Raw genomic sequence first — 26,328 nt, forward strand, 5'->3', positions numbered from 1 at the left:
AACGCTTCTCAAACGAGAACGCGTGAAAATTTCATTTCAACGTTCAACACGCATCGTAGAAAACGGTACAGATACACACACACAACTACTCACAAACGCAACAACAACAACAAAAGCGGGAAAATTTTAAAATAGAAATTAAATACGAAATTCTCGTGATCGCGTCAAAATAAATTTTGAGGAAAAAGTGATTTTCGGTTCGATCGTCGAAAAAATCGTCGCCAAGTCGTGTGCGAGTGTGTGCGCTAATCAACGAATGCAAAGGTTGTAGCCAATCGTATTATCAACAACAACATCAACTGCTATCAAAGTCAAATTGGTTGCTTGTCGATTTACGTCATCGGCGCCTGTTGATTTCATAGCTTCGCGGTTTACACACGTTTTATTTGCAGTGCTGCTCAGTCGAACGCAGAAAGCGTAGAAAAACGTGCGCGTGTGCTACGGTATTGAGAAAAGTCGTGGCGAAAAGCTATAGCAAATATATATGCAGTTTCAATTGAGTAGATAAAATTATATAAATATATTTGTGCAACAACAAGAAATACTAAACAAGTGACATTGCGTATAGCAATACTTGAACGCATAATACAACAACAAAGCGTTTTTTCATCAAATTCGTGCAAGTTTCAAAGAAAGAACGGCAGCTGTAGCAGGAAACATGGTGAAAAACAGGCGTTTTGAAAAAGGTAAAGCTTGGAAACTTTTGGTTGAAAGTATTATTAGCAAAAAATTGAAAAATTAAAAAAAAAAATTTTTTTGTTGGAATATGCCAAATACAACAATTGTGAGCGTCAATTATAATTTATAATTTTTTAGTGATATTTTTTTGAATTAGGAGTTCATTTTTTTTAATTGTTTAGAAAAAAACTAACCTTTTTTTTTAATATCGAAATTTTTTGCTTTGTATTTCTTTTTATTTTGAAGTTTTGTTGCTTAAAAATTTTGCAAAAACAAATAAATTTTTTTTGTTTCAAAAATTAGTTTTTAATACTTTTATAGTTAAAACAATTTTTATAATGTTGCTTTTAAAAAGTTTTAAAATCTTTTGTTTAGAAGTTTAGAATATTATTTGTTGACGAAATAATTTTTAAAGTTTTAAAATTATTATAATTTTCAAAGCTTTTGTAAGCAATATTTAAATTTTTTTCTTAAAAACTTATTTTATTATAGTTTCAGTTTTTAAAGTTTTTGTAGAAATATTTTTCTTAAAAAATATTATAATTTTTAATTTAATTTTTGTAAAAAACTTGTTAATTTTTTTCTTAAAAAGTTATTTTTTAATACTTTTGTAGTTTTATAAAAAAATTGTTTCAGGAAATTGCTTAGAAAAGAATTTAGAATATTTTTTTTATATTTTTTAAAAGTAATTTTTGTATAATTTTTGAAGCTTTAGTGGTTTTAAACAAGAAGTCGAAAAACTTAAATTTTTAATATATTTACTACTTTATATAAAAATACCACATCAACAAGTGCTCAACGCACTCTTCTCTGGCATTAGCAAGCTTTTGTTCAAAATATTTCAAACTCACACGTGGTTAGCTTTGCTTATCACAACTTAACTAGAACACAAACAAATGCGTATTTCGCAATTTTTGATGTACAGATTATTTTCTGTGCTATTTTTTTTTTGTAGAAGGATAGCAACTAGGAACTATATTGATAGAATTAATTTTTGTTTTGCGAAAATGCAGAAAACTTATTTATTAGCAAAAAAGTACAAAAGTGAAAAAACATAAAAATTGAAACAAAATACAAATTCTTGTATTTCAAAAAATAATATATAAAATTCTTGTTTTAATTTTACGAAATTTTAAAAATTAAAAAAAAAATATTCGAAAAATAAAAATATTATAGCGGAAACATATTTATTAGCAAAAAAACGAAAATTAAAAAAGAGCTCGAAAAATAAAAATATGAATGCAGAAAATTTGGAAAACTTATTTATTAGTTAAAAATGTGAAAAGAAATCAACAAATACTCGATAAATATATTAACTCTCAAATTTATTTAAAAAAGAAAGTCAAAAGTTGAAAACAATTTTAATTTTCCATTCTATTCCTCGTTCAGTTTTACATAAGAATCAATGTTCAAAAATATGGGTGTCTGACCACATGAACAGCAAAATTAACAAATTTAGAAAATAAGTTGATGGAAAAGCACAAAAAACTGTTTTTTTTTTTTGGAAACAATTTTTTTCGGATTTTGAAAATTTTTTTGGATTTTGAAAATATTTTTATCAGAAAGCTGAGAGTTTTTTACATAAAATTGTATAACTTCAAAATATTTTGCACTCAATGTTCAGGTCGTTAAAAAATTAAACAAATAGTAATTTTTTTGTTTGATCGGAATACGGGTACAAAACCATGTCGCCAATTGATGGAATGGCACATTTATTTTTATTGATATTTGCTCATATTTTGATTTTTGATCTGATCTCACTGCAAAGCGTTTATAAATATTTTGCAACAATTTCGCAAATATTTTAATTAAATACGAGCAACTTTAATTCCTACAAAAATATTTTAAAATCTCAACGCCCAACACAGGCACCATATTTCACTGATAAAGACTTAAACGACACACGTGACCAAGTGCAAAAGTACAATAGCATTTCAAAATTTTATAATCGCAATGTGCAGACAGCCAAATGCTTATAAAGACGTACATATATGGAATTTGGAATAGGAGAAAAATTAAGAATATTCTTATGTATATAAAATCAAGCTGATAAGCTTTTTCTTTATAAACAATTCGCAAATTCTACGGGCTTTTTCTCAAAAGTGACGGAAAAATTTCGCAAATTCAAATATAGACAAGAGGCGAGACTCTAAGCAAATTTATAAAAAGTTGCGCTTTTAAAACAAACTCAAACAAGTAAAGTTTGAAATTAGCAACGCGAACAGTAAACAACAATATTAGTATGTTCGTAATTCGCAAAAGTCCGTTTCAACACGCTTTGCACACTTGGCGCGAGAATTCAAATAATATGGAAAGGAATTGCTGGGAATAAAAACAAAAATTGTGTGAAACAACAATAAAACACGCATTTACGAATAAAATATAAATATATATACATATAAATGTGTGTGTGTGCGTGTGATTAGCGTGAATGTTCTTTGTTTTGGCTTCTAGTTTCTAGAGAACACTTTAACAGCGCTCAGACAGCGCTTTGTTTTTGCTACAGTTGCGGCTAATTACGGCCGGAAGCGAAATGTTACAGGCAACTTATTTGCACAAAAACAAAAAGTTGCAGAGAAAATAGTGTTCAATAAGCGTTTGCACAATGGAAATGGCATAATTGAGTTGTGTAATGGCAATTAGACATGTGGTTTGGAAAATGTGTTCCATAATATTGACTAACTGGTGCGCGAAATAATGAAAAATTCGTTAACTACTGTTACTTCATTACATTGGCTTAGTAAAAGTCCGGTTTAATGTCAATAAAACTATTTGTAAGTGCGCATTTTTGTGAAGTTGCAGCAGTCGCAAATCGATTTCTTTCTTGATATTTTTTTGTTGTTAAGAACCACAATTACACAACACAAAAGTTCATGGTTTTGAAACCTTTTTTCTAAATTTGCAAACTGTGGAGAATTTGTTACAATTTTCTTATATTTGTATTATTTTCACCTTAGACTTTTATGGCGACACTTTTAAAATTTCTGCTGCTCACTTCTCGGAAATGCTCACATTGAACTGCTATAGCATACAGCTGTCATAAAAACTGAATGATCAAAGTCAAGTCCTAGTAAGGAAAACTTTTTCATTTGACGAGGTATCTTTCCGAAATTTGGTTAAAGTTATTACGAAACATACGAGGAAATTGTTCAGATCGGTTTACTATAGCATATAGCTGTCATATAAACTGAATGATCAAAGTCAAGTCCTTGTATGGAAAACTTTTTCATTTGATGAGATATCTTCCCGAAATTTGGTTAAAGTTATTACGAAACATACGAGGAAATTGTTCAGATCGGTTTATTATAGCAAATAGCTGTCATATAAACTGAATGATCAAAGTCAAGTCCTAGTAAGGAAAACTTTTTCATTTGACGAGGTATCTTTCCGAAATTCGGCATGGTTTATTTTCCAAAGTTTTTACGTAACATATGAAGAAATTGTTCAGATCGGTGTACTATAGCATATAGCTGTTATACAAACTAAATCATCGGAATCAAGTTCTTGTAACACATCTTTTGTATTTGTGAAGGGTATTGAAGCATCGTTTTTTCTTGTTTTTAAAATTTGTTTTTGTTGTTTTTTAATAATTTTGTTGATGCATACATCATATATTATATATTTTTTAATTGTTAGATAATAATAAAATTGGTAGTATTATTAGAAGTTAGACTTCTAATAAATTCATTTTATTCACACTTTGGCTCTGATTGATGAAATCAAAAACAAAAATATTTTTTTTAAATCAATTTCGCAAACTAAATTTTTTACAATTAATTTTAATTGATTTATTTATGTTTAATTAAGATGATTATCCACTTTTTTAATTTATTTTAACTTTACTTTATTATTAATTTTATTCTAAAAATTTTTATAAACATACATACATATGTATATACATACATACATGTACATTTTTAATTTTTTTGGTTTTTTATTTAATTTAATTTTAATTTTTTTATTTGAAATTTTATTATTCTTTATTTTGATTTTTACTTCATTATTTTAAGTATTTTCTTTCTTTGTTTTAGGTTTTTTATTTAATTTAATTTTAATTTTTTTATTATTTTTTAAATTTATTTTAACTTTTAATTTTTTTAATTTTTTTGGTTTTTTATTTAATTTAATTTTAATTTTTTTATTATTTTTTAAATTTATTTTAACTTTTATAATTAATTTTAATTCAAAACTTTTTTGGGCAAATATGTATATATGTATATACTTAAAATCTTTATTTTTTATTTTATTAAACTATTTTATTTGAAAAATGTCAATTATAATTTTTTTAGCTTTACTTTATTATTACTCTTTTTGATTTTTTTTGTTTACAAATTTATACATTTAATTTAATTTTTTTTTTACTTTTTTATATGCGAATTTTTAAGTTGTTAATTAATCTTTTTTTTAATATTTTTATTTTTTTTTAACTTCTAGTTTCAAAATATTATAGGAACCGCATGCTAAATTGATAACACACTTGTTTTCTCAAAATTACGCATTTCTATGCCTTTGCATTTATTGCTCAATAAAATTGTGATAGCTAACTATTTTCTACAAGTCATTTTAAAACAAGTATGTACATATGTACATATGTATATTCAAGTAATATGCACGATAATTGCGTTCAATAGTAATCTTACGGCATCGCACACTTTCCAGCGTGATTTCAACCTAGCTTCCTTCCATTTCACAATTACTTATTTGTTGAGCGAATTAGCAAATATTTGTTTTCTGTTTTTAGAAATATGCATTCACTCGTGCATTTTAATTACATATCTGTATAAATACAAGTCATTGCGCTATTTAAGGCTATTACTCATTAATATTTACCATTATCTAATAATATTATTTTGCTCGCTGTTTGTTTCCAACAATATTTTTTTATTATTTTATTATATATGTACATAAGTGCTTTGGTATGAATGAATGATATTCGCGTGAGCGGCTGACTGTACTTCGCTTATCGTTAATTCACATCTAAAACACCTACATAAGTACATAGTATACCGTTATATCAACGGTAACTGATATGGAAACATACAACAATTAAATTTAAAATTGTGCATGACAATTACAATTAGAACCATAAAATACTTGATTGCTTACTTATGCTAAATGCACTAGCATACACCCACACACACACGCGCACCGACAAGCAAATGTCCCACCTGAGTGCACATGGCCTCATCTGTGTATCGCTTTTCCGCCTTAGCGGCCCTTGCGCTGCTCAATTGCCGTTATCCTTCAAGTGTAAATTAAGCATTTTCGAATATTCTCGTATTTATTTCACTCAATGTCTTCGCCGTTGGCCTCAATCACTTTCTCTCTGCTGGCGATAGACACAGCGATGCAGACGATAGTCAAGATGCAGCCAACGGCATCTCGGCGCACGCATACACGCATGGGCATCAAATGCACATTCGAAGCTGTTGAGTGCCTATAAACTCATAAAAATGTCTGCAAACATACACATACAAGCATACATACATGTACATATGTATGCATGTGGTTGTGTGCGCACCAACTCAAAGTCCATTGAAATTCGTGCACCGGCCGACCGGCCGTTTTGTCGGCTTTTCGGCTGCTCGCCTGTTGCTTTGTTATTCTATTGCTCTTACTCGCTGATTAGCGCGCACAAACACTGACACATACATCCATACATACATTCATATATGTGTAGCATATTCAACTGAATGGACAACAACATTCCTCTGCAGCCAGCACGTGCACACATCATGTGCTTATGGAAGTCACCAGAGTATATAATATATGTGTATGTGCGCTTATTCGATTTGAGTAGAGCTACACTAACACATTTTCAATTGCGGCAAGAAACTAGTTTGGGAAACATGTGTTCTACGAATTTCTATGCATACTCGAATAGGAGTGAGCGCTGTGGAAAAAACGTTGATTACGAGTACTAAGCCGACTTTGTCACACACCACACGCACATATTCATACACACATGCATATACATACATATATACAAGTTTACATGGAATTCTTTTTGATGCTAGCTGTTAGTATGCTCATAAATACGAGATAACGCCTTAAATACCGCATTCAGCTGGTATGTATGTATTTCTTGTGTTTATTTTTGTTGTTGCTCTCGCATTGTAATGGTGTATTGCATAGTTCGACTTTCTAGGAAGGCATGACAATTTCTGATAAGGTGTTAACTCGCTGTGTTATCTAATAAATATACTAAGCATTTTTAAGTTCGTGTTGCTGTTGTTAGTTTTTGATGAGGATTATGTAAAATGTTTTGTAATATAATGCATATGAATTGTTTAATATAAAAAGTGGCAAAGTGTATATTGAATTAATCATATTTTTAAATAAAAAAGCTGTGGAAATTATGATGAAATAAACATAAATCATGGAAAAGGGGCGTCATTAAAATAAAAATCAGCAAAAATGTTAATTTAGTTTGCAGAGCAGCTAAAACATCCTTCAGAGCGCAATTCTTTTTAGATAAAAGCATACATATACATAAGTATAAATACTTCATTATGCTCAGTTTGTATGGCAGCTATACGCTAGAGTGGTCCGATCTGAGCAATTATATTGGATATTACAGTATTGCCTTCGAAAATAATCTTAATTTTGTGAAGATATCTCGTCAAATAAAAAAGTTTCCCATACAAGAGTTTGATTTTGATTTGATTTTCTGCTGCTATACTCATTATTCATTACTTGTGTACAATTCTCAACTAATTTATAAAAATCTCGTTACAAATACTTGAGTATAATTTCTGCTATAAGCAAAAACAACATGTAAACAATAATAATTTTGACCACATGACTTCAATTACGAGAAATAGCTAAATTTCTAGCAATTCTGCGTTTATAATTAAAACAAATAAAGTCAGAATATGTAATATTTTTGTTGCTAAATTTAAATCTTATTCAATAATGAAGTGCTAATAATATTGTAGAGTGCTTATACTAACTAGCTAATAAATAAAATCTTATTTAAAACATCTTTATATGTATACATATACCTATGTATATACTTACGTAGGCAATTTCTTCAAAAGTCAACGTGCCATATCGCATGGCTACTGAAAGAACCGACGATCCGAAATACATATTTTTTGTAAATATGTGGCTATACTCTGCTAAAATAATATAAATACTGCAGTATATAAATATGCATAAATATACAAAAAGTATGTATGTATGTCATTATATACGCAACCGAACAAAGCGAAAACACTCTAGAGAAAACAACAACAATATAAATGCATTTATTTACATATTCTCAGGCAATTGTATTTATATGTAAATACTCATGCACACTTATAAGCACAAATTAGTATTTTTAAATATGTAAATACACAATACCGCATCTTTTGTAATACTTGCGCATTTGTGTGTGTGTGTGTGTGCATGAAAACAAATTTAGTAGGTATAACTTTGGAATATTTGCATTACAAGTGGCAATCAACAAGAATTTATTATGTGAAATTATTTATGCCAAAAATACAAAAGTAAATACATACATATACAGTTATGTGCTTAAAGCGGTAGATAATAATAATGAATTTAATATTTACAAACGGATGCGCTTTTTTAGTGAAATGTGTGTTTATTTGAAAAAAAAGAATTATAAATAAAAGAAAAAAATATATAAAAAATATTAAAATAAAAATATGAAACATATTCAATAAAAAACTTAATTTGATTTTTTTTTTACATAATAAAGCTTCAAAATAAAAAAAATTGTGATGAAAATTCAACAAGAGAATTTATTCAAATATGACTGTTAATTTTTTTTTTTTTAAATTTTCTTTTCAAAATATATTAAGGTCAAATTTAATTACAAATTAGCCAAAAATTATTTGAAAAAAATAAAATAAAATTGTAAATAAAAACATTTGGCAATTGCGAGTAATAACAATAGACTAAACACTAGCGGCTATATTGTTTGCGTGATCACACGCCGTTGACCGAAAATTTAAATAAATTTATTTTTAAATTCTAAAAAGGAACACAAGCAAACAAACCGGTGCCAAGTGAAGCAAATACATATTTGCCACGTAAATTTAAAACACATAATAAAAATAGCGACGGTAAGAGAATAGCTAAGTATGTATGTACTATATACAAACACGCTGCTGATCCCACACACGCCTCTGAGCCACAACAATTAAAAAAGAACGAAAGACTAGAGAAAGTAGTGTTAGACAAATTTTATTTTATTTTTAAGTAATTTTGTATTTTCAGTATTTTTATTTTATTTTGACACTCTTCTTCCTTTTCGTTGACTATCATTAAAACCGCGTGCCGCTTGGAGCTTAAAATAAAACAAATATGCAAAAAATTAAAAGCATTTCCATACTCCTTACAATGAGTAAATTCTCTTTATGAGTGCATACATGCAGTGTGTATACAATATATTTTTTTCTGAAAAATACTGCTAATCAAGCGTACTATTTTCAAAGTAATAAATATCAGTACGCAGCGTTGATAACTTAAGAACTCTAATAAATTTACATATTTGGTAGTTTAACATGACACTGGAAAAATATGAAATTTTTAAACTGCAACGTACTAGTTGCAAACTAGTCCGAAAGTAAACACTTTTATGTAAGTTGGTAAAAATACTTTTCGTATAATTATTGAAACAAAATGGATTAAATAAATTAAAAAAATTATAGCATCTAACTAGTTGCAAACTAGTCCCAACGTAACCTTTTTTGGTTGAGTTAATAAAAGTAATTTTTGCTTGAATATTGGCACATGAATTATGCTATTAAATAAAAAAAAATTATACCAACTAACTAGTTACAAACTTGTCCGAAAATAACCGCTTCTGATTGAGTTAATAAAAACACTTTTTGTAGAATTATTGACACAAAAATTATGCTATATATAATTAAAAATTTTATGGCATCTAACTAGTTGCAAACTAGTTCGAGAATAACCACTTTCGGTTGAGTTGATAAAAATACTTTTTGTATAATTATAAGCACAAAAAAATTATATTAAATAAATAAAAAAAATTTTATAGCATCTAACTAGTTACAAACCAGTACCAAAGTAAGCATTTTCGGTTGAATTAAAAAGAATATATATGCATATATACTCATAAAAACTAGAATTATTATTACTAAATATGCAAACCCATTTAATGCCAACATTTTAGGCCTCACTTATTCTCAATAAGTCTAGTAATAAACAGAGCTGAGTTGTTTGTCTGCTGTAAGCAATTATCTATTGATTTATTTATTCACTATCTACTAAATTACTTTAATACTTATCATTGCACAATTTACTAAACTTTAGCAGATAACTAACGTAGCAGTCATGCGCAGAGTAAAATCAAATAAAATAAACGAAAACAAGTCAAGCACTTCATAATGTTATCAATAGCAAAAAGGTAAAAATGAGCAGTTACCTTATCAAAGTTATAGCTACAAGCGTAAAGTCATATATTTCGAGTAAATAACTGTCTGACTCAACTCAATGTCGTGGCAAATATCAAAACAGTTAACTAAAATAAACAAACTAACTATAAAAAAGTTGAAAAGCACAGAAATCTGCCGACGCAAATTTATTAAAACGGAAAATTTTTAGCTATAAAATTCTTTCATAAAAGTGGGGCCGTTAGCTAACTTTGCTTTACTGCGCCGAATTTGGAGCAAATTTATCGACGCAATTGCCAGTTAGATAAGATTGGTTCATTTGCTGTTCTAAATTATCAATAGGTTTATGTTACTAGTTTACACTAGTTCAATATTTTTATTAAAATCCCAATGCACTCAATAAACAGTTATATATTTTTTATCATATTTAATTTATTCGTTTAATTTATATTTGTGAAACGGACTTGTCGTAACTGAAGTTATCGCATGAACCAATCTAGCGTATTTACGTCCACGACCTCTAAAATTTTTTATTGCATCGTATTACATACGATCGGTGTTTTAACCCTACAAAGCTTACAAAGTAACATAGACCGTGATATTTTTTTGGCATACTTGTATATTATTTTTTATGCTTTGGAACTAGGAACTAATGACTCGATGGACCGAAAAGACCAAAAAGCTTTTACAAAATAAAAGAAAAGGTTGTTAAGAGTTCTCTTAGAAAAGAAGGAACAAAAAAAATTTACACAGCTGTTAAAGCTTTCGCTGGATGTCTAAATGAAATTCAAAGTACACCAGCTATGAACAAATATACTAATTAAGAAAGCTTCAAAAGCATAACAAAGTTTTCGATAAATGATCTAACGAAGCCAAAAACTTGATATTTCATTAATAGATACCTCAAGAAAACTACCTAAATATCTATATTAATAACAACAAAACCCAAAAAAATTTGAAAATCACAAAAGCTCAAAAAAAGCTTTAAAAGCTTATAAAAGCTTCAACTTCAAGTTCCCTTCTAAACTAATATCTATATAAATACCATCAAAGTTCAAAAGGCTTTGAAAATTATCAAAGTTAAATGAAAGCCTTAAAAGCTCATAAAAGCTTCAACTTTAAGTTCCCGACCATATCATTTAGAAGGATCAGAAAAGCTTACTCTGAGAACTAGGTTCAACTTTACTGAAAATATTAAAAGCTCATAAAAGCTTCAACTTCTATTTTTTTACTATACATACTAATATCCATATTAATACCATCAAAACCCAAAAATCTTTGAAAATCACAAAAGTTCAAAGAAAGCTTTAAAAGCTCATAAAAGCTTTTACTTCTAATTCCCTACTATACCATTTAGAAAGCTCAGAAAAGCAAACCCTGAGCACAAGATTCAACTTCGCGGTCAACATTCTTTCCCTAACCTTTTCCACTTAAATGCAAAGACTTTCATAAACAAATCAGCACTGACAGCTTCATCAGCGCGCGTTTATGATTGCGTCAATAAATATTTGGAGTTACGTTATTCTAATATGTATGTATGTATGTAGATAAACAACAAATAAATGTCTGCATGCGTCAAATGGCAAGTGAAGTGGGTAATAGAAAGTCATCCTGTGACACAGAAAATCGAGTCAACGCGCAACTTCCACAAGCGTGGCGAGCACCAACTGATAACGATCAGCCAAATTGTGTGATTGGCGCAAAAACATTACGAAATATCGAACAGTTTGGGTGGCAGTAAATTAATTAATTTTTATTTGCGTTACAAAATAAACAGAAAAAATACGGTTTTTTTTGCTTAAAATTTAATTTGTTGCTTTGCTTAAAATTTCATTTTTTTCTGTTTTGCTTAATTTTTTTTTTTGTATTGATTAATTTGTCGTAACGACGACATTGAAGCTATCAATTGCGGCGCGAGTTTATTCGCTTTCATTTGTTTGTTTATAGATTTTATTAATATATTTATGTTTTTTTTTTTTATATATTCAATAATTAATATTTATTGTAATCAATGGTGGCCGCTTGCTGTCTGCGCCTGAGCGCGTTGGGCAATTTGGTTTCGCTGGGGTCACTTGCGCCGCTGATAGGCAATGCGTGGCATTGAACGGTAGCGCGTTTGCGGTTTCTGCATAAACGAGCGGTTAGCAAGTTAGCAAGAAAAGCTGCTCATTACAAATGAGAGTTTATATATAAATATTTTTTGTATTTTTTTTTTGTTGTTTGAAATAATATTTATTATATGCGCTTTAAGCATTAATTGACATTTATTCGCGATTTATTGCAAAAGTTTTATGTTATTTTATTTTTATTTTTATTATTTTTTCATTTTTTTTTTTTATTGTTTAACTTTCTGTGTTACTTAAGGTTATTGATGAATCAGCTTGTGTACTTATCTTACACATTTTTTAAGTGTTTATGGGTGCTGTTGGGGATTTATTACGGCTGCGCGGCTTTTAGTTTGGTCATATTTCAAGTGCAGATCATTATCTGGCGTAATATCCGGCATGAGGAACTTGAACTCACCGGAAGATTGCGTGCAATTTCTTGCAATTTGCGGTAATTTCATGCGGTTTGTTGTTGTTTGATGCGATGTGTTGTTATTTCATTTTATTTTTTCGATTTTTTTTATTTCATGCCGCGCATGCTCCCTTAAATGACATTTGTGCGTTAAATTTAGCAAACAACTGGTTTGATTATCAAACATAAAATGCAATTAAATGCAAAATCCATATTTGGCATATAAAAACGTGGAATATTTTCGCGTTATTTTAGTTAAAAATGTGCGCGCTTCAATTTTCAATACTCGCAAAGCACTAACAAAGCGTTTAGTTGTAATCCACAGCGCTCTAAGTTGCAAAAGTAAATTATTCAATTATTTTGTTAGCCCAAATTCCATGCCTGAGCACATGCCATAATAAAAACGACACGCCCTTAACAACAATTACGAGATTCAACAACGAAAGTGTTAATTATTTGACAACACATGAGCAATGCGTGAAATTCGCATAAAATTATCAAGTCATGCCGCGCGACACGGTCCAAAATGAATTAATTGAGGGGAGGAAAAAACGCAAAAACGAAAAAAAGTAAAAAAAGGGAAAATAAACAAAAAAAAACATAACATATATAAAAAAAACAACTATTGGGAGCTAAAATTCTAAAAATATAATAAAAAAACACAAAAATGTTAACAAAAAATAATAATTATCATAACTGAGCGCGCAAAAGCGCTGAGTAATTTTACAAAAACAAATGTGCGGCGCTTATCTACGAGAAACGAAAATTAATATTTTTTTAACAAAAACACTAAAAAAAAAGCTGAAGTGTTGAAAAATGTCTATATAGTATTCTAAAAATATGCCTGCACATGTGTGCACCTACACGCAAGCGTTCCAAGCGTAGAACACGTTGAGCGCCGTCAATCACGTGAATGAGCGCGCACAGCAGCAAATAAAGAGCATAAAATATTTGCTTTAAAATCTGAGAAAAAAGTCGCACGAGAGCGGTTTTTCTATATTGAAACATTAGTGCGCGCAAAAGCGATATTTTTACTAGAGCGGTGAAGAGTGGGCGCGGCGCAATAGGGGCGAATGAAGTCAGTCGTGCCTCCAACACACGAATAACATGTGAAACTCCACGGCGGCGCGTAAATAGCAAAAATTAACACGTTTGCTGCTTGCTGTTGTTGTTGCTGCTGCTTATCGTGGCACTATCCAAGAATGTGCGATGAAAATCGGAGCAGACACAACAAAAAGCAGCGAAAATGTGTAGCGCTCGCTGCGAAGCCGCCATGTCGAGATACGAACACAAGCACATTTTTATCGTACACATTTTATAGAGCGAGAGATAAAGTGAATAAAGAAATATTGGCATTTTTTGTTGTTCCTCAAATAGGCAAACGTTCGCTTGAGCGCAATGTTATCTAGTAATTGCGTATTCGTGTGCAAAGTTAGTGCATGCAAAATGAAGCGAAAGCAGAAATAACAACAAACATGCACAATTGCTAGCACATCAAGCACACTGGCGAGGCGTGAGTGGCACATGGCTAAAAATACACGCAATGCCAGCCAGCCAGCGAACGGCGGCAGCATAGTTTAGGCCAACAGCAGCAACATTCCAACGACGGCGCGACGAAATTGCACGAGACTTGGCGATCACGTTGGAACTAGACCCACCACAAATACATTAACGCATACATACATGGATATAAGCTTGCTGCATTGCCAATAACTAGATTAGTGTGTATTAATCTGCAGTCGCCTAGCTGCCGGCGTACAAAGCGACACATTGTCGGCGAAAAAAAAACGAACAGGCCGAAGAGGAAGGTGATCAGCTTCAACCACGGCACGATCACATGCGACGTCATCGCATCACTGAGTCATGAAGACGGGGTTCAAAGGCCTATTTGCCAAGCAGTCAGCCAGCTTGTAGGCTAATGCGAATGCAAAAATGCGGGGGTTGGCAGTTGAAGCCGGCTGCGAGCGGCGCAACGCCGGAAAACAGGCCACACAGCTATTTACAAAGTTCAATTACATACATATGTATGTATGTATGTATGTAAGCAAATTTCAAAATAAATCAGAAACCCACTTGTAGAATTCAATGGAAATGCACCTGTAATTGGGCGGCATGCAGTGGTCGTGTTTGCACTTATTTGGTTAGGAACAAACGTGTTTTCCCCATAATAGGCGATGCGATTAATACTACCGATATTTATTGTTGTTTTCGCTTTGGCTTTCGCGTTGAAAGTATTTTCTAAAACTTGTTTTTGCTCTATTCACGTTTTTTTTTTCTTTGCCGCGAGGCCGCAAGTTTTAAGAAGCTGCTCGAAAAAACACATTTCCACGTATTTTAATACAAGTCTTTATTATAGATTGGAGGTTCTTTTTGCGCCAACACAACCATGCCAATGATTAATCCAATTTTCCATACACTTGTACACGGCGTTTTCGGTTTCGTCTAATTTTTGGACAGATTCGACCTCATATTTATAACACTACGTCTCGTCAACAGTTATTTCGTTAAGCATCTCTTTTGCGATCTCTACTCTTCATCGTCATTTTGCAACAGATCCAGACCTTTTGGTATAAGTCTATCATTGGAACGATTCATACTCAAATCATTACTAAAATGTGTTGAATAAATCCTTAAGAAATGATAAGAACTTCATTACATGTGTCTGATGCCAACACGACGATTTTCAACCACTAAGTCTCATTCACTTAAATTACAGTTACAGAAAAGTTTTTAATGGTAATTGGTATCTCTAGTACTAAACTATGATATTAAGATAGCATTGAAGACTCTAAAGTATCTACAAAAAAATACAATCTGAGCAAATTCTTAAAGTTTATATGAATTCTGGCGGCTCCTTCTCTGACCATACACCGACAAGGGAGTTGAGGGTGGGAAGAAGCCGTTGGAGTGAGCTTCTTTAAGGATGAGCCAAAGCTTGGTGGGAAGGGTTGGTGTCAGAAGCTCTTTATCAACTTCAACTTCAGACTTCCGGAATCGCAGGAAATTGCAAAGCTGATGAGCTAGCAGGGAAAAGCACCCTAGAATTGCTATCGTTAGAATGGAAGCAGGTCGGTGCTTCTGTTTCCTCTTATGTTCTACTCCTATATAGCTTAGCTTCGCGGAATCTAGACCAGTGCTGGGCTAATATTGGTACATGCGTAAAAGCCTTTTGCCTTAATATCGATCGATAAGATGATCTCTTTACCCGCAGAGAGGCCAGCCTCTCCCTTGTTTGTGGGGCTTTGAACCTATTGGCGTCCTTGCATAAAAGTTGGGAATCTTACCAGACGCCATCTGCATAAGCTGTATGTAAGGAGGTGAGGTGGAACTCAACACTTCCTTCTTGACTTTTCCGCGTTTGGAACGTCAAGACTTAAACACTTGAGTGCGCATACCTTCAGACATCCTACCGAACTGGCGGGAGTGGAAATTAAACGCCTGTGCAAATTTGTATTGGCTACTAAGCGTTTTACTAATTTATAAATTCGAATACGGGAGTTTTTCTTTTCTATAGCTTTACAAAGCACTACATATAGCAGTTCACGTGCGATTTTCGATCAGCCATCTAACCTAATTTAACCTAAAAGAGTAGTTATGAGCTTTCTAAGACTACAGATATATCCTAACTAAATATAAAAGAATTTTTTTTTTCAAAGTTGAAAATCATTAAAGAGACATATAGATTTTTTTATCCATAAGTGAGCCTCATCTGACGCAAAATACTAAATTTGAATGACACTTGCGTCACAAGAACGCAATTTTTTCAACCGTTTATTACTTTTTTTACATAACCATATTTTTAATGCACTTTAAATTGCTTACAAAAGCACTGCGGTGCTTTTCCTAACGCCATACTGCAAGTCTTTTACTCTTTTCTGAGCCTCTTCGCTGCTTTGTTGCATGTATGCAATACGTAAACAAGTTTCACGCAATTCTTGTAAAAAAATTGCTAAGAAAGCCAACAAAAACAAACAAAAACAAAAAAGCGCAAAGTCAGCGCTTAAAAAGCCGAAACAACAAACAACCATGGAGGATTCCCTTGCGGTGTGGTTAACTAGAAGCCAAGTATAGAATGGTGCTTTTCTGCTTATGGCCTGCAGCTAAAAATAGCCAAACGCCAAAGCGCATACCGACATGCGAGCGACATTGTTACGCTGCCAACTTTGGTATGGTTTTATGGCTTTGTAATGTGTGCCTGTGGCATTGTGCTTGCTGACGCAGTGAGAAATTTGTAATTTAATGGTGTGCGAAGCAGAACAAGAACAGAAGCAACTACAAACGTCAAGTATTGCTAATTATAAACAAAAGCAAAGCATAATTTAACATTATAAATTGATATGGCATACAGAGTACGATCATTACAATAAAATTATGGTCAACTTGTTCGCTTCGTGGTGGCTATTGTTGTCACTGTTGTTGTAATATTGCGTATTCGCGCCATAGGAAAAAATTCCAAATCACTTACGAGTACATTACGCATCGTTAATTGACCGCGCTGGGCCGCGTAAGAAAGCAACAACGCGGGCTGACGCATTTTGTGGAGCACAAGCGGGAGCGCTACGCTGGCGCTAAATATGGAGCAGCGCACCGCGCTTTGCACATTCATTCAGCATTTAATTACCATTTCAATATTAATGCAATTTTGGCAATTTTGAATGAAGCATGCACGGGCGGTGGTTGTGTGTGACTTAGCGCCTGCTGCATGTGCATATGTATGTATGCAAATGTGTGCACTAATTTATATATTTCCGTTGTGTTATTTTTGTCACACTTCAACGCGCGTGTGTGTGTGGGTGTGTGGGTGTGTATCCACCGCTTTAATGCTTAGCTGCTTTAATGCCAAAAAGAATTTCAATGAAATTTCACGCGCAACAAAAAAGTGTTTTATAAAAAGGTTTTCTTAATGTCATCTGGAAACACCCTAAATGCAAATTTGAACTGGTTGCTTCGTGTTATTCTTAAAAGAATCTGCCAATTTACATAAGTAATTGCGTATAAGTGTTGGCGTATGTACTGGTTACCGTTCTCGTGGGTGTGGATGCTTTTGTGAAGCTGTAAACAAAATTTTAATGCGTTTTCTCATGTTTTTGTTGCATATTCTAACACTTAGTATGGAGATCAGCTGATTGCGGCAGGTGTTACAAATACAGGTGTGGCACAGTAAATCTTCAATTGCTCAATTGCGTGCAAGAAAGTAATATGTCATTAAAACGGTTGCGAAGTGGCAAAATTTACCTTGAAATAAAAAAAACAACTACAGTGAATGACCTTGGGGTCAAAGTTCAGAAATTACTGTATCTCTTTTCAAACACAATAAAACAAAAAAGTTTACAAAAACTTGATTTCGATAGGATAACGGATCGGATACTGATAACGTATTCCTTATATGCAGTTTGGGGGATCGGAAGGAATTCAGAGTACAACACACCTCGATAATCGAAGAAAACTTAACCTTGATTTTTGACTGCTTTGTCTTTGTTATTTTAGCCTCGGCTCCTCTTTGCCGCGATATTCGGTCAATTGATCGTCTGTTTCCGGATCATAAACATATATCCAAGACTCATTGCTAGTGATAACAGTTTCATGAATTGCTGGTAGTCGCAAAGCATTGTTTCACAGACGTTAAAGCGACGCTGTTTTTAGAAAAAACGTAGTAATTTTGGAACCAATCGTGCTTTCACTTTTCTCAGACCTTTCAAACGGTTTTCACGAAGCCTTCCAACGCTGCCAGTAAGATCTCTGACTGTTAATCGTCGATTCCCAAGCACCAATTTCTTTATTTAATTAAGATCATGATGATCACATCAGTTGCTGTTCATGGCTGTCCTGAACGTTGTTCGTAGTCAAAGCGTTTTCGACCCTCTTTGAATAATTTGTACCAACCAAAAATACTTGTTCGCGTCAGACAATTATCACCGAAGGCCGTTTCCAATATTGTGAAGGTTTCCGCGCCAGAAATTTGGTTCTTTAAGTACTTCAGAAAGTCAACCTTATACTAAACCATAATGATTATTTTGATGTGTCATTTGGCACAGATCTCACAGACAGTCAACCCAACATACATACAATAATAAATACTTCTACGAATAGGTATCTATTCATTCGAAATTTAAATTCAAAAGTCTTACTATTTTTTGCCCACAGTAGTATTTCAACCTAAAAGTAGGCAACATGAGATAGCACTAAAACAAAAGCAAATAAAACGTTGCCTACAATTAGGCCAATCGTAAAAAAAACATTATTTCCATTTACCTAAATACTGAACCTAAACGAGTAACAAAATATAAATCCATTTAGATTATGCTTCAAATATATCTAAGTATTAAATTAGCTATGAAAATATTTAGTAGTCCCTTTAGACATCATCAGATATAAAATTAGATATTAGCAGCTTAAAAGAGATTCTATATATACCTAAATGGTATTTTTGCTATCAAAAAACCTTTTCTTCTGTTTATGTTTTATCTCCAAAAGCAATGTTTCTTTAGGCGCAACAAACGTTGCCCTCACTGCACTTTGCAAATATTATTATTTTTTTTTTAATATATGTACTTGGCAAACATTTCTAAAGTGACTCACCTAGAGACTAACAGCCACAACTAATAAGCAGAAAATATTAGCTTTCTTAGAAAAATAAACAAGCGAACATAAACATATATATATATATATACATATATCTACTGCATCTTCAGAATTAAGTTAGATTTTTTGTTAGGATGTCAGTCTTGTAGGCAAGCAAATATACTGGAGGCATAATTTTAGATTCCTGTTAATTTTAGATTAGATGCAGACAAATGTTTAGAGGCAGACACAAAATATTTTAAATACTTAAGGAAAATGTGTTCATCGCGGCATAAAGGCAGCTTCCTTTCGTGCTCTCAAAATCAGCTTTAAAATCGACGAAGAGGTGGTGTGCGTCGATCCTCTTTTCACGGGTCTTTTCCAAGACTTGGCGCATGGTGAATATCTGGCCAGTCTGTTGACGGTGGGCTTTAATATTTTACCCAGTACATTGAGTGGGCTTTCTGTGGAGCATACTTAAATTCCAATAGTGGGGCATGTTTTCATTCGACCATATTCTGCAAAGAAGCTGAAGCGTGCTTCTATCACTTCTTCGCCGCCATTTTTGAATGGTTCAGCCAGCAATACAACAGCTTCCGCCGCTTCGTTGTTCTTCAGACGGGTAATTGCTATTCGAACTTCTTCATTGTCGGGCAATGGGACGTCTGTTCCATCATCATCGAATGGCGAATCGGGTTCACCATCTCTTTAACTCTCATTCAGCGGGCAGGAGAAGTGTTCCTTCCATAATTTCAGTATGCTCTGCGCATCGGTCACTACATCACCTCTGGGGGTTCTACAATTGCTTTTATAGTTATATAGTATAACTTAAAACTTAATGAAACTACTTTGACTTAGTCATTCAACAAGCATTATTTTTTAAAAGAAAATCGTTCATAAGAACCTATGGCTTCGAGACAAAATTCTGGGAATCAAAACACAACTTTGTGTGCACGGAAAATAACTCAAAGTGGCAAAATGCCTCTCAAATGCCTTTTTAATCTAAATAATAGCATCACAACATGACAGAAAATACCGCAATGCTCACATTTCCAGCATCTGCAGTGGCAGTTGCAGCCATTTGAGTAACACTTAAGCGAACGCAAATATTTAAAATAAGAATTAAATTTAAATAAAGTCACTAAAATGTAATACCGCATATCAAGACCATAAAACTCTTTCTTGACATTATCATAGCAGACGTGCGATATTTATCAGTTGACGTTCAACTCCGCTCTGTAGCTGTAAGCGTACTGTCACGTAAAGGACATGACGTGCTGTCATGACAAAAATAAAAACGGCGCTAAAATAAGAATAAGTCAAAACAGTCATGTATGGATAATTAATAGAAAGACATGCCTTTGGGAATTTCAAAATATTTGGCTGCGAGAGCAAAATATTTCCGTGACGACATAGAAGTGAGGTGTATAAATTTTCTACGACGACATAATAATTATCTCAGAAAAAGTTTTGTTTTAGTAAATGACTGACAAAAATGCTTAAGTGAATTTTTATGGTAATCTTGACAGCGGAGCGTTAATCGCTCATGCTAAGTTTTCGCCCATACTAACTAGTCACAGTGTAAATAACAGTAGAAGTGACAAGAAAAACGTTCACTTCCGGCACAACAAAACAATAATACCCTTCATTGGTGTTTTTCTTTTAGTACAAAAGGGCATAAAATAACATTTATCTTGTTTTTGTATGACAGCTATATGCTATAGTGTTCCGATATTGGCGGTTCCGACGAATAAGTGACGTCTCAAACCCAGCCAAGACTCCTTCTCACTTTATCTCGCTCGAAAAGTTTTTTGGCTACCCAGTGGATACTTGGTCTAAGACCGGAAGTTGTGAGCTGCTTGAGCCATATGTGACAGAATCGTTTCTGGCCACTCCCAAATAAATGGCGCTTAGAGAACTCTTTTCACTTGCGTGAACCATGTGTCTGTCCACCATAGCTTATCATTAGCGCTAGAATTTTTGTACCACAAATAAACTCATAGGTCAATTGGTTACTTTGTAACTAGTTAAGGACTAGTTAGCGATTATCAGCGTATTAAACAACAAAAAATCTTTCAATGAAGGACTGCACTTGAGTTTCAATGAATTTATCGGCTAGCACTAGATCTGATTTCGCATTCAAGTGATCAGATTGTTATCACAAAAGTTAATAGTGCCTTGAGTTTGAGTCATAATCATAACCGAATGCCAGACTTCTCACGTTCTTGCCCTCAAGCAGTTTATGCAAACATAATTTTAGCGGTTTACACATATATATTTACCAAACTGACTGTTTAACCTGCTCGCTGCGTGCCATTAAGACAGGCTGTCCATCTTAGCCGATCACTTTAGGTACTCAGACACACACACATACACAAGGGTTTATAGATGAGTGTATGTGATTTAACATTAAAAACACTTATCTAACGCAAATATATTTATCGCTGAAAGAAGCTGCTCACTAATCACCCGTAAGTAAGTAGGCTTGAGTGATGGCTGCAACAAGAGGCAGGATACACATTTCTGTATGTATGTATGTGTATATATACTTATGAATTTACAAGTGCACAGACAAACGAATATGTTATATAAATATGTGTCTCAAGTGCGCTCGTAAGTGTCATTTACCAGAGTAAGCGGCACTGGAGTGAGTGCGCGCACTTACACACATACATATGTACTTACGTGCCGACTTGGACATAGATATGTTTGTATAGGTTTTATAGACATTTTGTTTGAATATATATTGATATATATGTATGTATGCTAGATGAAAGTCAAAACTTTCCTTTAAACGCCGGACACCGTTTGGCTGTCTAGTCAGTAGCATTTTGTGCACACAGCCAGCGCGACGATATTTCGGCTATACAAATTACATCCACTCGATCGATCCAGACAAACTATACAAGTGTATTTGGTGGAAGTGCACACTTCACTAGTGTTAAAATGTTTTTCAAAAGTAAGCCAGTGTTGCAGATAGAAAATATTGCATACATGTTTTACAGTGAGAATATTCAACAAAAAAAATCCTGAAAGTGCATTAAGAAACAGGAAAAACTCTAACTTCGGTTGCTTGGTAACTCTTCACAAATAAAAACGATTTCAGTACAAGTACTTTATTTTGATTAATCAGTTTGTATAGCAGCTATATGCTATAGTGATCCGATGTGCACAATTTCTCACAATTTTTTCGGAGATTACAGAATTCTCTTGGCCAATAATCTTTGCTTAATTTCGTGAAGATATCTTGTAATATAAAGGAGTTTTCCATACAAAAACTTGATTTTTATAGATCAGTTTGTATAGTAGTTATATGCTATAGTGATCCGATCTGCACAATTTCTTTGGAGATTATAGAGTTGCCTTGGCAAATAGTCCGTACTAAATTTCGTGAAGATATCGTGCAATTATAGAGTTTTCCATAAAAGAACTTGATTCTGATTAACCAATTTGAATGGCAGCTATATGCTATAGTGGTACGATATCAACGGTTTCGACAAATGAGCAGCATCTTAAAAAGAAAGAGTGTGTGCAAAATTTCAGATCGATATCTTAAAACTTGAGCGACTAGTGCGCGCATGTACCGAAAGATTGACGGACAGAGAGATGTACATGGCTAAATCAACTCATGTCGTCACGCTGGCCATTTATATACTTATGTATTCTATAGTGTCTCCGATGTTTCCTTCAAGGTGTTAAAAACTTCGTGGCAAAATTAATATACCCTATACTGAGTATAAAAAGAATCTAAAGTCAATTTTAGTTCTAACTGTGAGCGAGTGAATGGATCCTATAAGAAAGAGATCTTTACAAATACCACAATAATATCCGCTAATCAGTTTGTAGCTCACACTTTCGCTTATCACCATCCCTTCATCATTGTTATGAGTTTTTAAGGTTCAAGGACCGTAGACTTACGCCCGACTCAGGCCGAGTTCGTGGCCACACATTCAAAGATTTCCTCACTTTATACAATATATGTACATATATATTATTATGATCTTATGCGTTTTAGTGATAAGCCATTGCTTATATACAGTTATTTGTATTTTTGTGCGGAAAACTAACCTTCATCTCCTTCTTCTTGTTTCTATTTACAGCACCGATCATCGGTACGAGACATATACAATGTTTCCTTTGTTTTTGTTGCCTATCGATTTGTTATGCGTTACGCGTCAACCTCAGCGTGGGCATCGTGGCGATGACGGATCGGAATTCCACGAACAGCAATCTTACGGTGAGTGTGGAATGAAATTAATTGTAAGAGTTCGGGTTGGTAAATGAGATTAGTGCGCGATTGTTGATCTTAGGGATCTTCTTAAAGGTATACGGGGCCTTCAAGTTCTATGCTTTCAATTTTCTGTTGAAATCTTTAGGTAAGCAACACTTGTCACTTTCATTTTATTTAATACAGGATCAGGAATGATCTCGACTTTTTAGGGATTTCTTTTCCTTTAAGGAAAAATTTTGTATTCCTTCAAGAAATTTGTATTTCTTAAAAAAACTTCAGCAAACATACATTTTCAAACACTTCGTATGTACATATAATTCCGAAACTCGCGATGCCTAGACAACCCAAAATTGAGAATCACGTTTGCCAAACTTTTCTCATTTGCTCCATATAATTAAAAGCAAAAGACAGCTAAACTTAATGTTCTCTTCTTCCAGGTATACGATTGGAGTGAAGGCACCAAGTCCTATGTCTTGAGCAGCTTTTTCTGGGGTTACATCGTTACCCAAATACCCGGTGGACACATTGCACAGAAATACGGCGCGAAAACATTACTGCTAATTGGCATTACGCTGTGTTCCGTGCTGACGCTACTCACACCATTAGCTGTTGAATTTGGCGGTTGGCAGTTGTTGTTTGCGTTACGTGTCATTCAAGGACTGTTGCAAGGTTCCGTGCATCCAGCTACGCATGCCATGTTGGCGAAATGGTCACCCGTCGAAGAACGTGGCGCGCTTAGTACTTTCTGTTATTCCGGCTCACAATTCGGCACTGTTGTTATACTGGCTATAAGCGGTATCATCGCTGAATCACCACTCGGTTGGCCCGGTATTTTCTACATCTCTGGCGCTTTGGGTATACTTTGGGGTATCTGTTGGTTAATTTTTTCGGCCAGCACACCGGCTGAACATAAAACCATCTCATTGGAGGAGCGTAAATTCATCGAAAATTCATTGGGACAAGTTGACTCGACACCAATCATAGTAGCGCCGACCCCGTGGCGCAAGATCTTCACCTCACCGCCATTTTTATCGCTGATCATCGTACACTGCACGCATATGTGGGGTTTCTGGACGCTGCTTACACAAATTCCCAACTACATGAAGAACATACTAGATGTGGATATGAAAAATAGCGCTCTACTGTCATCTCTACCGTATACGGTCATGCTTTTGCTCAGTTTCTTCTTCATCTACCTATCGAAGGTGTTGGCACGTCGTGAGAATGTATCACTGGCTTTCAGTCGCAAATTCTTCAACTCCATCGGCCATTGGATACCAATGATCTCACTTATTGGACTCGGCTATGTCACGAAGGAACATTCATTACTGGCTGTGATCTTGCTCACACTCACCGTGGGCATCAGTGGCGCTACCTACCTGGGTTTCCAGGTGAACCATATTGATCTGTCGCCAAACTATGCGGGTACGCTGATGGGCATCACCAATGGCTCCGCGAATGTGATGAGCGCATTGGCGCCGCTGGCCGTCGGCCTGGTCGTCACCGATGTGGTAAGTTTAACTTATCAATTATACCGCATTGACATTTTATTAACCAAACTATTTTTATGCCGCTCTCGCAGACTAATGTGGTCGAATGGCGTATTGTGTTTTTCATCGCTGCCGGTTTTTACTTTGTCGGCAACTTACTCTTCGTCATATTTGGCAAGACCGAAGTGCAAAGTTGGAATTCACCCGAAGAGACATTAGCCAAACGGTTGAACGTGGTGGACGCTGAATCGCCAGCGTTACTCCTGAATGGTGATAAGAAAAAGATAACAATCACTGAGAACGGCACGCAATAGACCAACAAAGCCGTGTGGACTAGTTGGTCCTTTATTTGTAGTTGTAGTTCATTAAGCACACAGAAGACCTCCTAGTTGATAGTACGCATATATCTTATGTATATATAGATACTTGTATGTGTATATTAGGGTTTATGTTAAGACTCTTAAGAATGATTCCTGTAGTGCGGATAACGCTGGATATTGTTGTTTTTGTTTGCAATACTTGCGTTGCACTTGCGTCCTGCGATAATGTTATTTATATCGGTAGATTTTTAAGTCATATCTCTAAGTATCATAGACAATAAGTATTTTATCTAACAAAAGGTGTGTGTGTATGTAAGAGCCTGGACAACATAAGGCTCTTACTAACCTGTACATATGTAAGTAAACCAGTCACGAATGTTAAAAAGTGCTTCATTTGCGCTATACAGTTCGGAAAAGCGTGTTAATTTTGTATAATATAAATGTAACTGTACACATAATTAAGTCACAAATGTGCTTCCATTGCCAGCGCAAGGAAATCGGGCAAACTTAAGTCATAAACAAACATGCAACTATTATCGATATTATATTTTTAATGAAAAAAAATAGCAAAACACAAGAAAAAATTTTATAAACTAGTTTAAATTAAATAATGACTTAGAAATTTTTAATTAAATTTTGTTTACAGTATTTGTCCGAACGTATGTAATTTGTAGTAATTCGTTGAACAATTTGAACAATTGGCGATAAGGAGTGCTGGTCGTGATGTGCGAGCGAATGCATCAAGTGCCGTTATTAGTGATAGGAACACTGTACAATGTAGAATTTTACTTTTCTCTAATTAAATGCAAAATAAAGTCGAATTACATCACTTTAGAGCGCCGAGTGCACAGTTACATTATTTTTTGATTAAATCAAATTATTGATTGATTTACTTATTCGCAAAGTGCCAGTTGGTTACAACACCGAAGTGACGTCTTTACTGTCTCCGCGTTGCGTAATCATAAAATATGCGACATCAATGCACTTAAATCACTTGTATATTAATATTTGATCGTCGCTGGGTTTATCTTATCAAATCGCTGCATACAATCATTGTTGTCAGCTCGATTCGCTCGACCATATGTCATGTGTTTTATTACAGTTATGCGGATTACACTTATTGAATGGTGCATTGTTGCTATCGAACTAGATTATCTACT

The 26,328-nt window shown here is 33.7% G+C and overlaps 1 protein-coding gene across 2 annotated transcripts; it reads left to right on the forward strand.

Annotated features, from left to right (window-relative positions):
- LOC120771237 (putative inorganic phosphate cotransporter) lies at positions 1 to 26,022 on the forward strand. 2 transcript variants are annotated; one of them, XM_040099151.1, is made up of 4 exons: positions 1 to 686; positions 23,228 to 23,364; positions 23,796 to 24,869; positions 24,941 to 26,022. In XM_040099151.1, the coding sequence occupies exons 1-4, from the start codon at positions 659 to 661 to the stop codon at positions 25,160 to 25,162; spliced, it is 1,461 nt and encodes a 486-aa protein (XP_039955085.1). In that variant the 5' UTR covers positions 1 to 658; the 3' UTR covers positions 25,163 to 26,022. The 2 variants fall into 2 exon arrangements, with proteins under 2 accessions (XP_039955085.1, XP_039955086.1); XM_040099152.1 differs by lacking the exon at positions 1 to 686 and adding an exon at positions 21,967 to 22,086.
- The last annotated feature ends 306 nt before the right edge of the window (positions 26,023 to 26,328 follow it).

Source organism: Bactrocera tryoni, chromosome 3 (assembly GCF_016617805.1).
Source record: "Bactrocera tryoni isolate S06 chromosome 3, CSIRO_BtryS06_freeze2, whole genome shotgun sequence".
In the NCBI taxonomy this organism is placed as follows: Eukaryota; Metazoa; Arthropoda; class Insecta; order Diptera; family Tephritidae; genus Bactrocera; species Bactrocera tryoni.

Coding starts and splice junctions, on each gene's coding strand:
- LOC120771237 (XM_040099151.1), top strand. CDS start 659: ATGGTGAAAAACAGGCGTTTTGAAAAAG. Junction 687..23,227: donor AAACAGGCGTTTTGAAAAAG/GTAAAGCTTGGA, acceptor TTCTATTTACAG/CACCGATCATCGGTACGAGA. Junction 23,365..23,795: donor CCACGAACAGCAATCTTACG/GTGAGTGTGGAA, acceptor CTCTTCTTCCAG/GTATACGATTGGAGTGAAGG.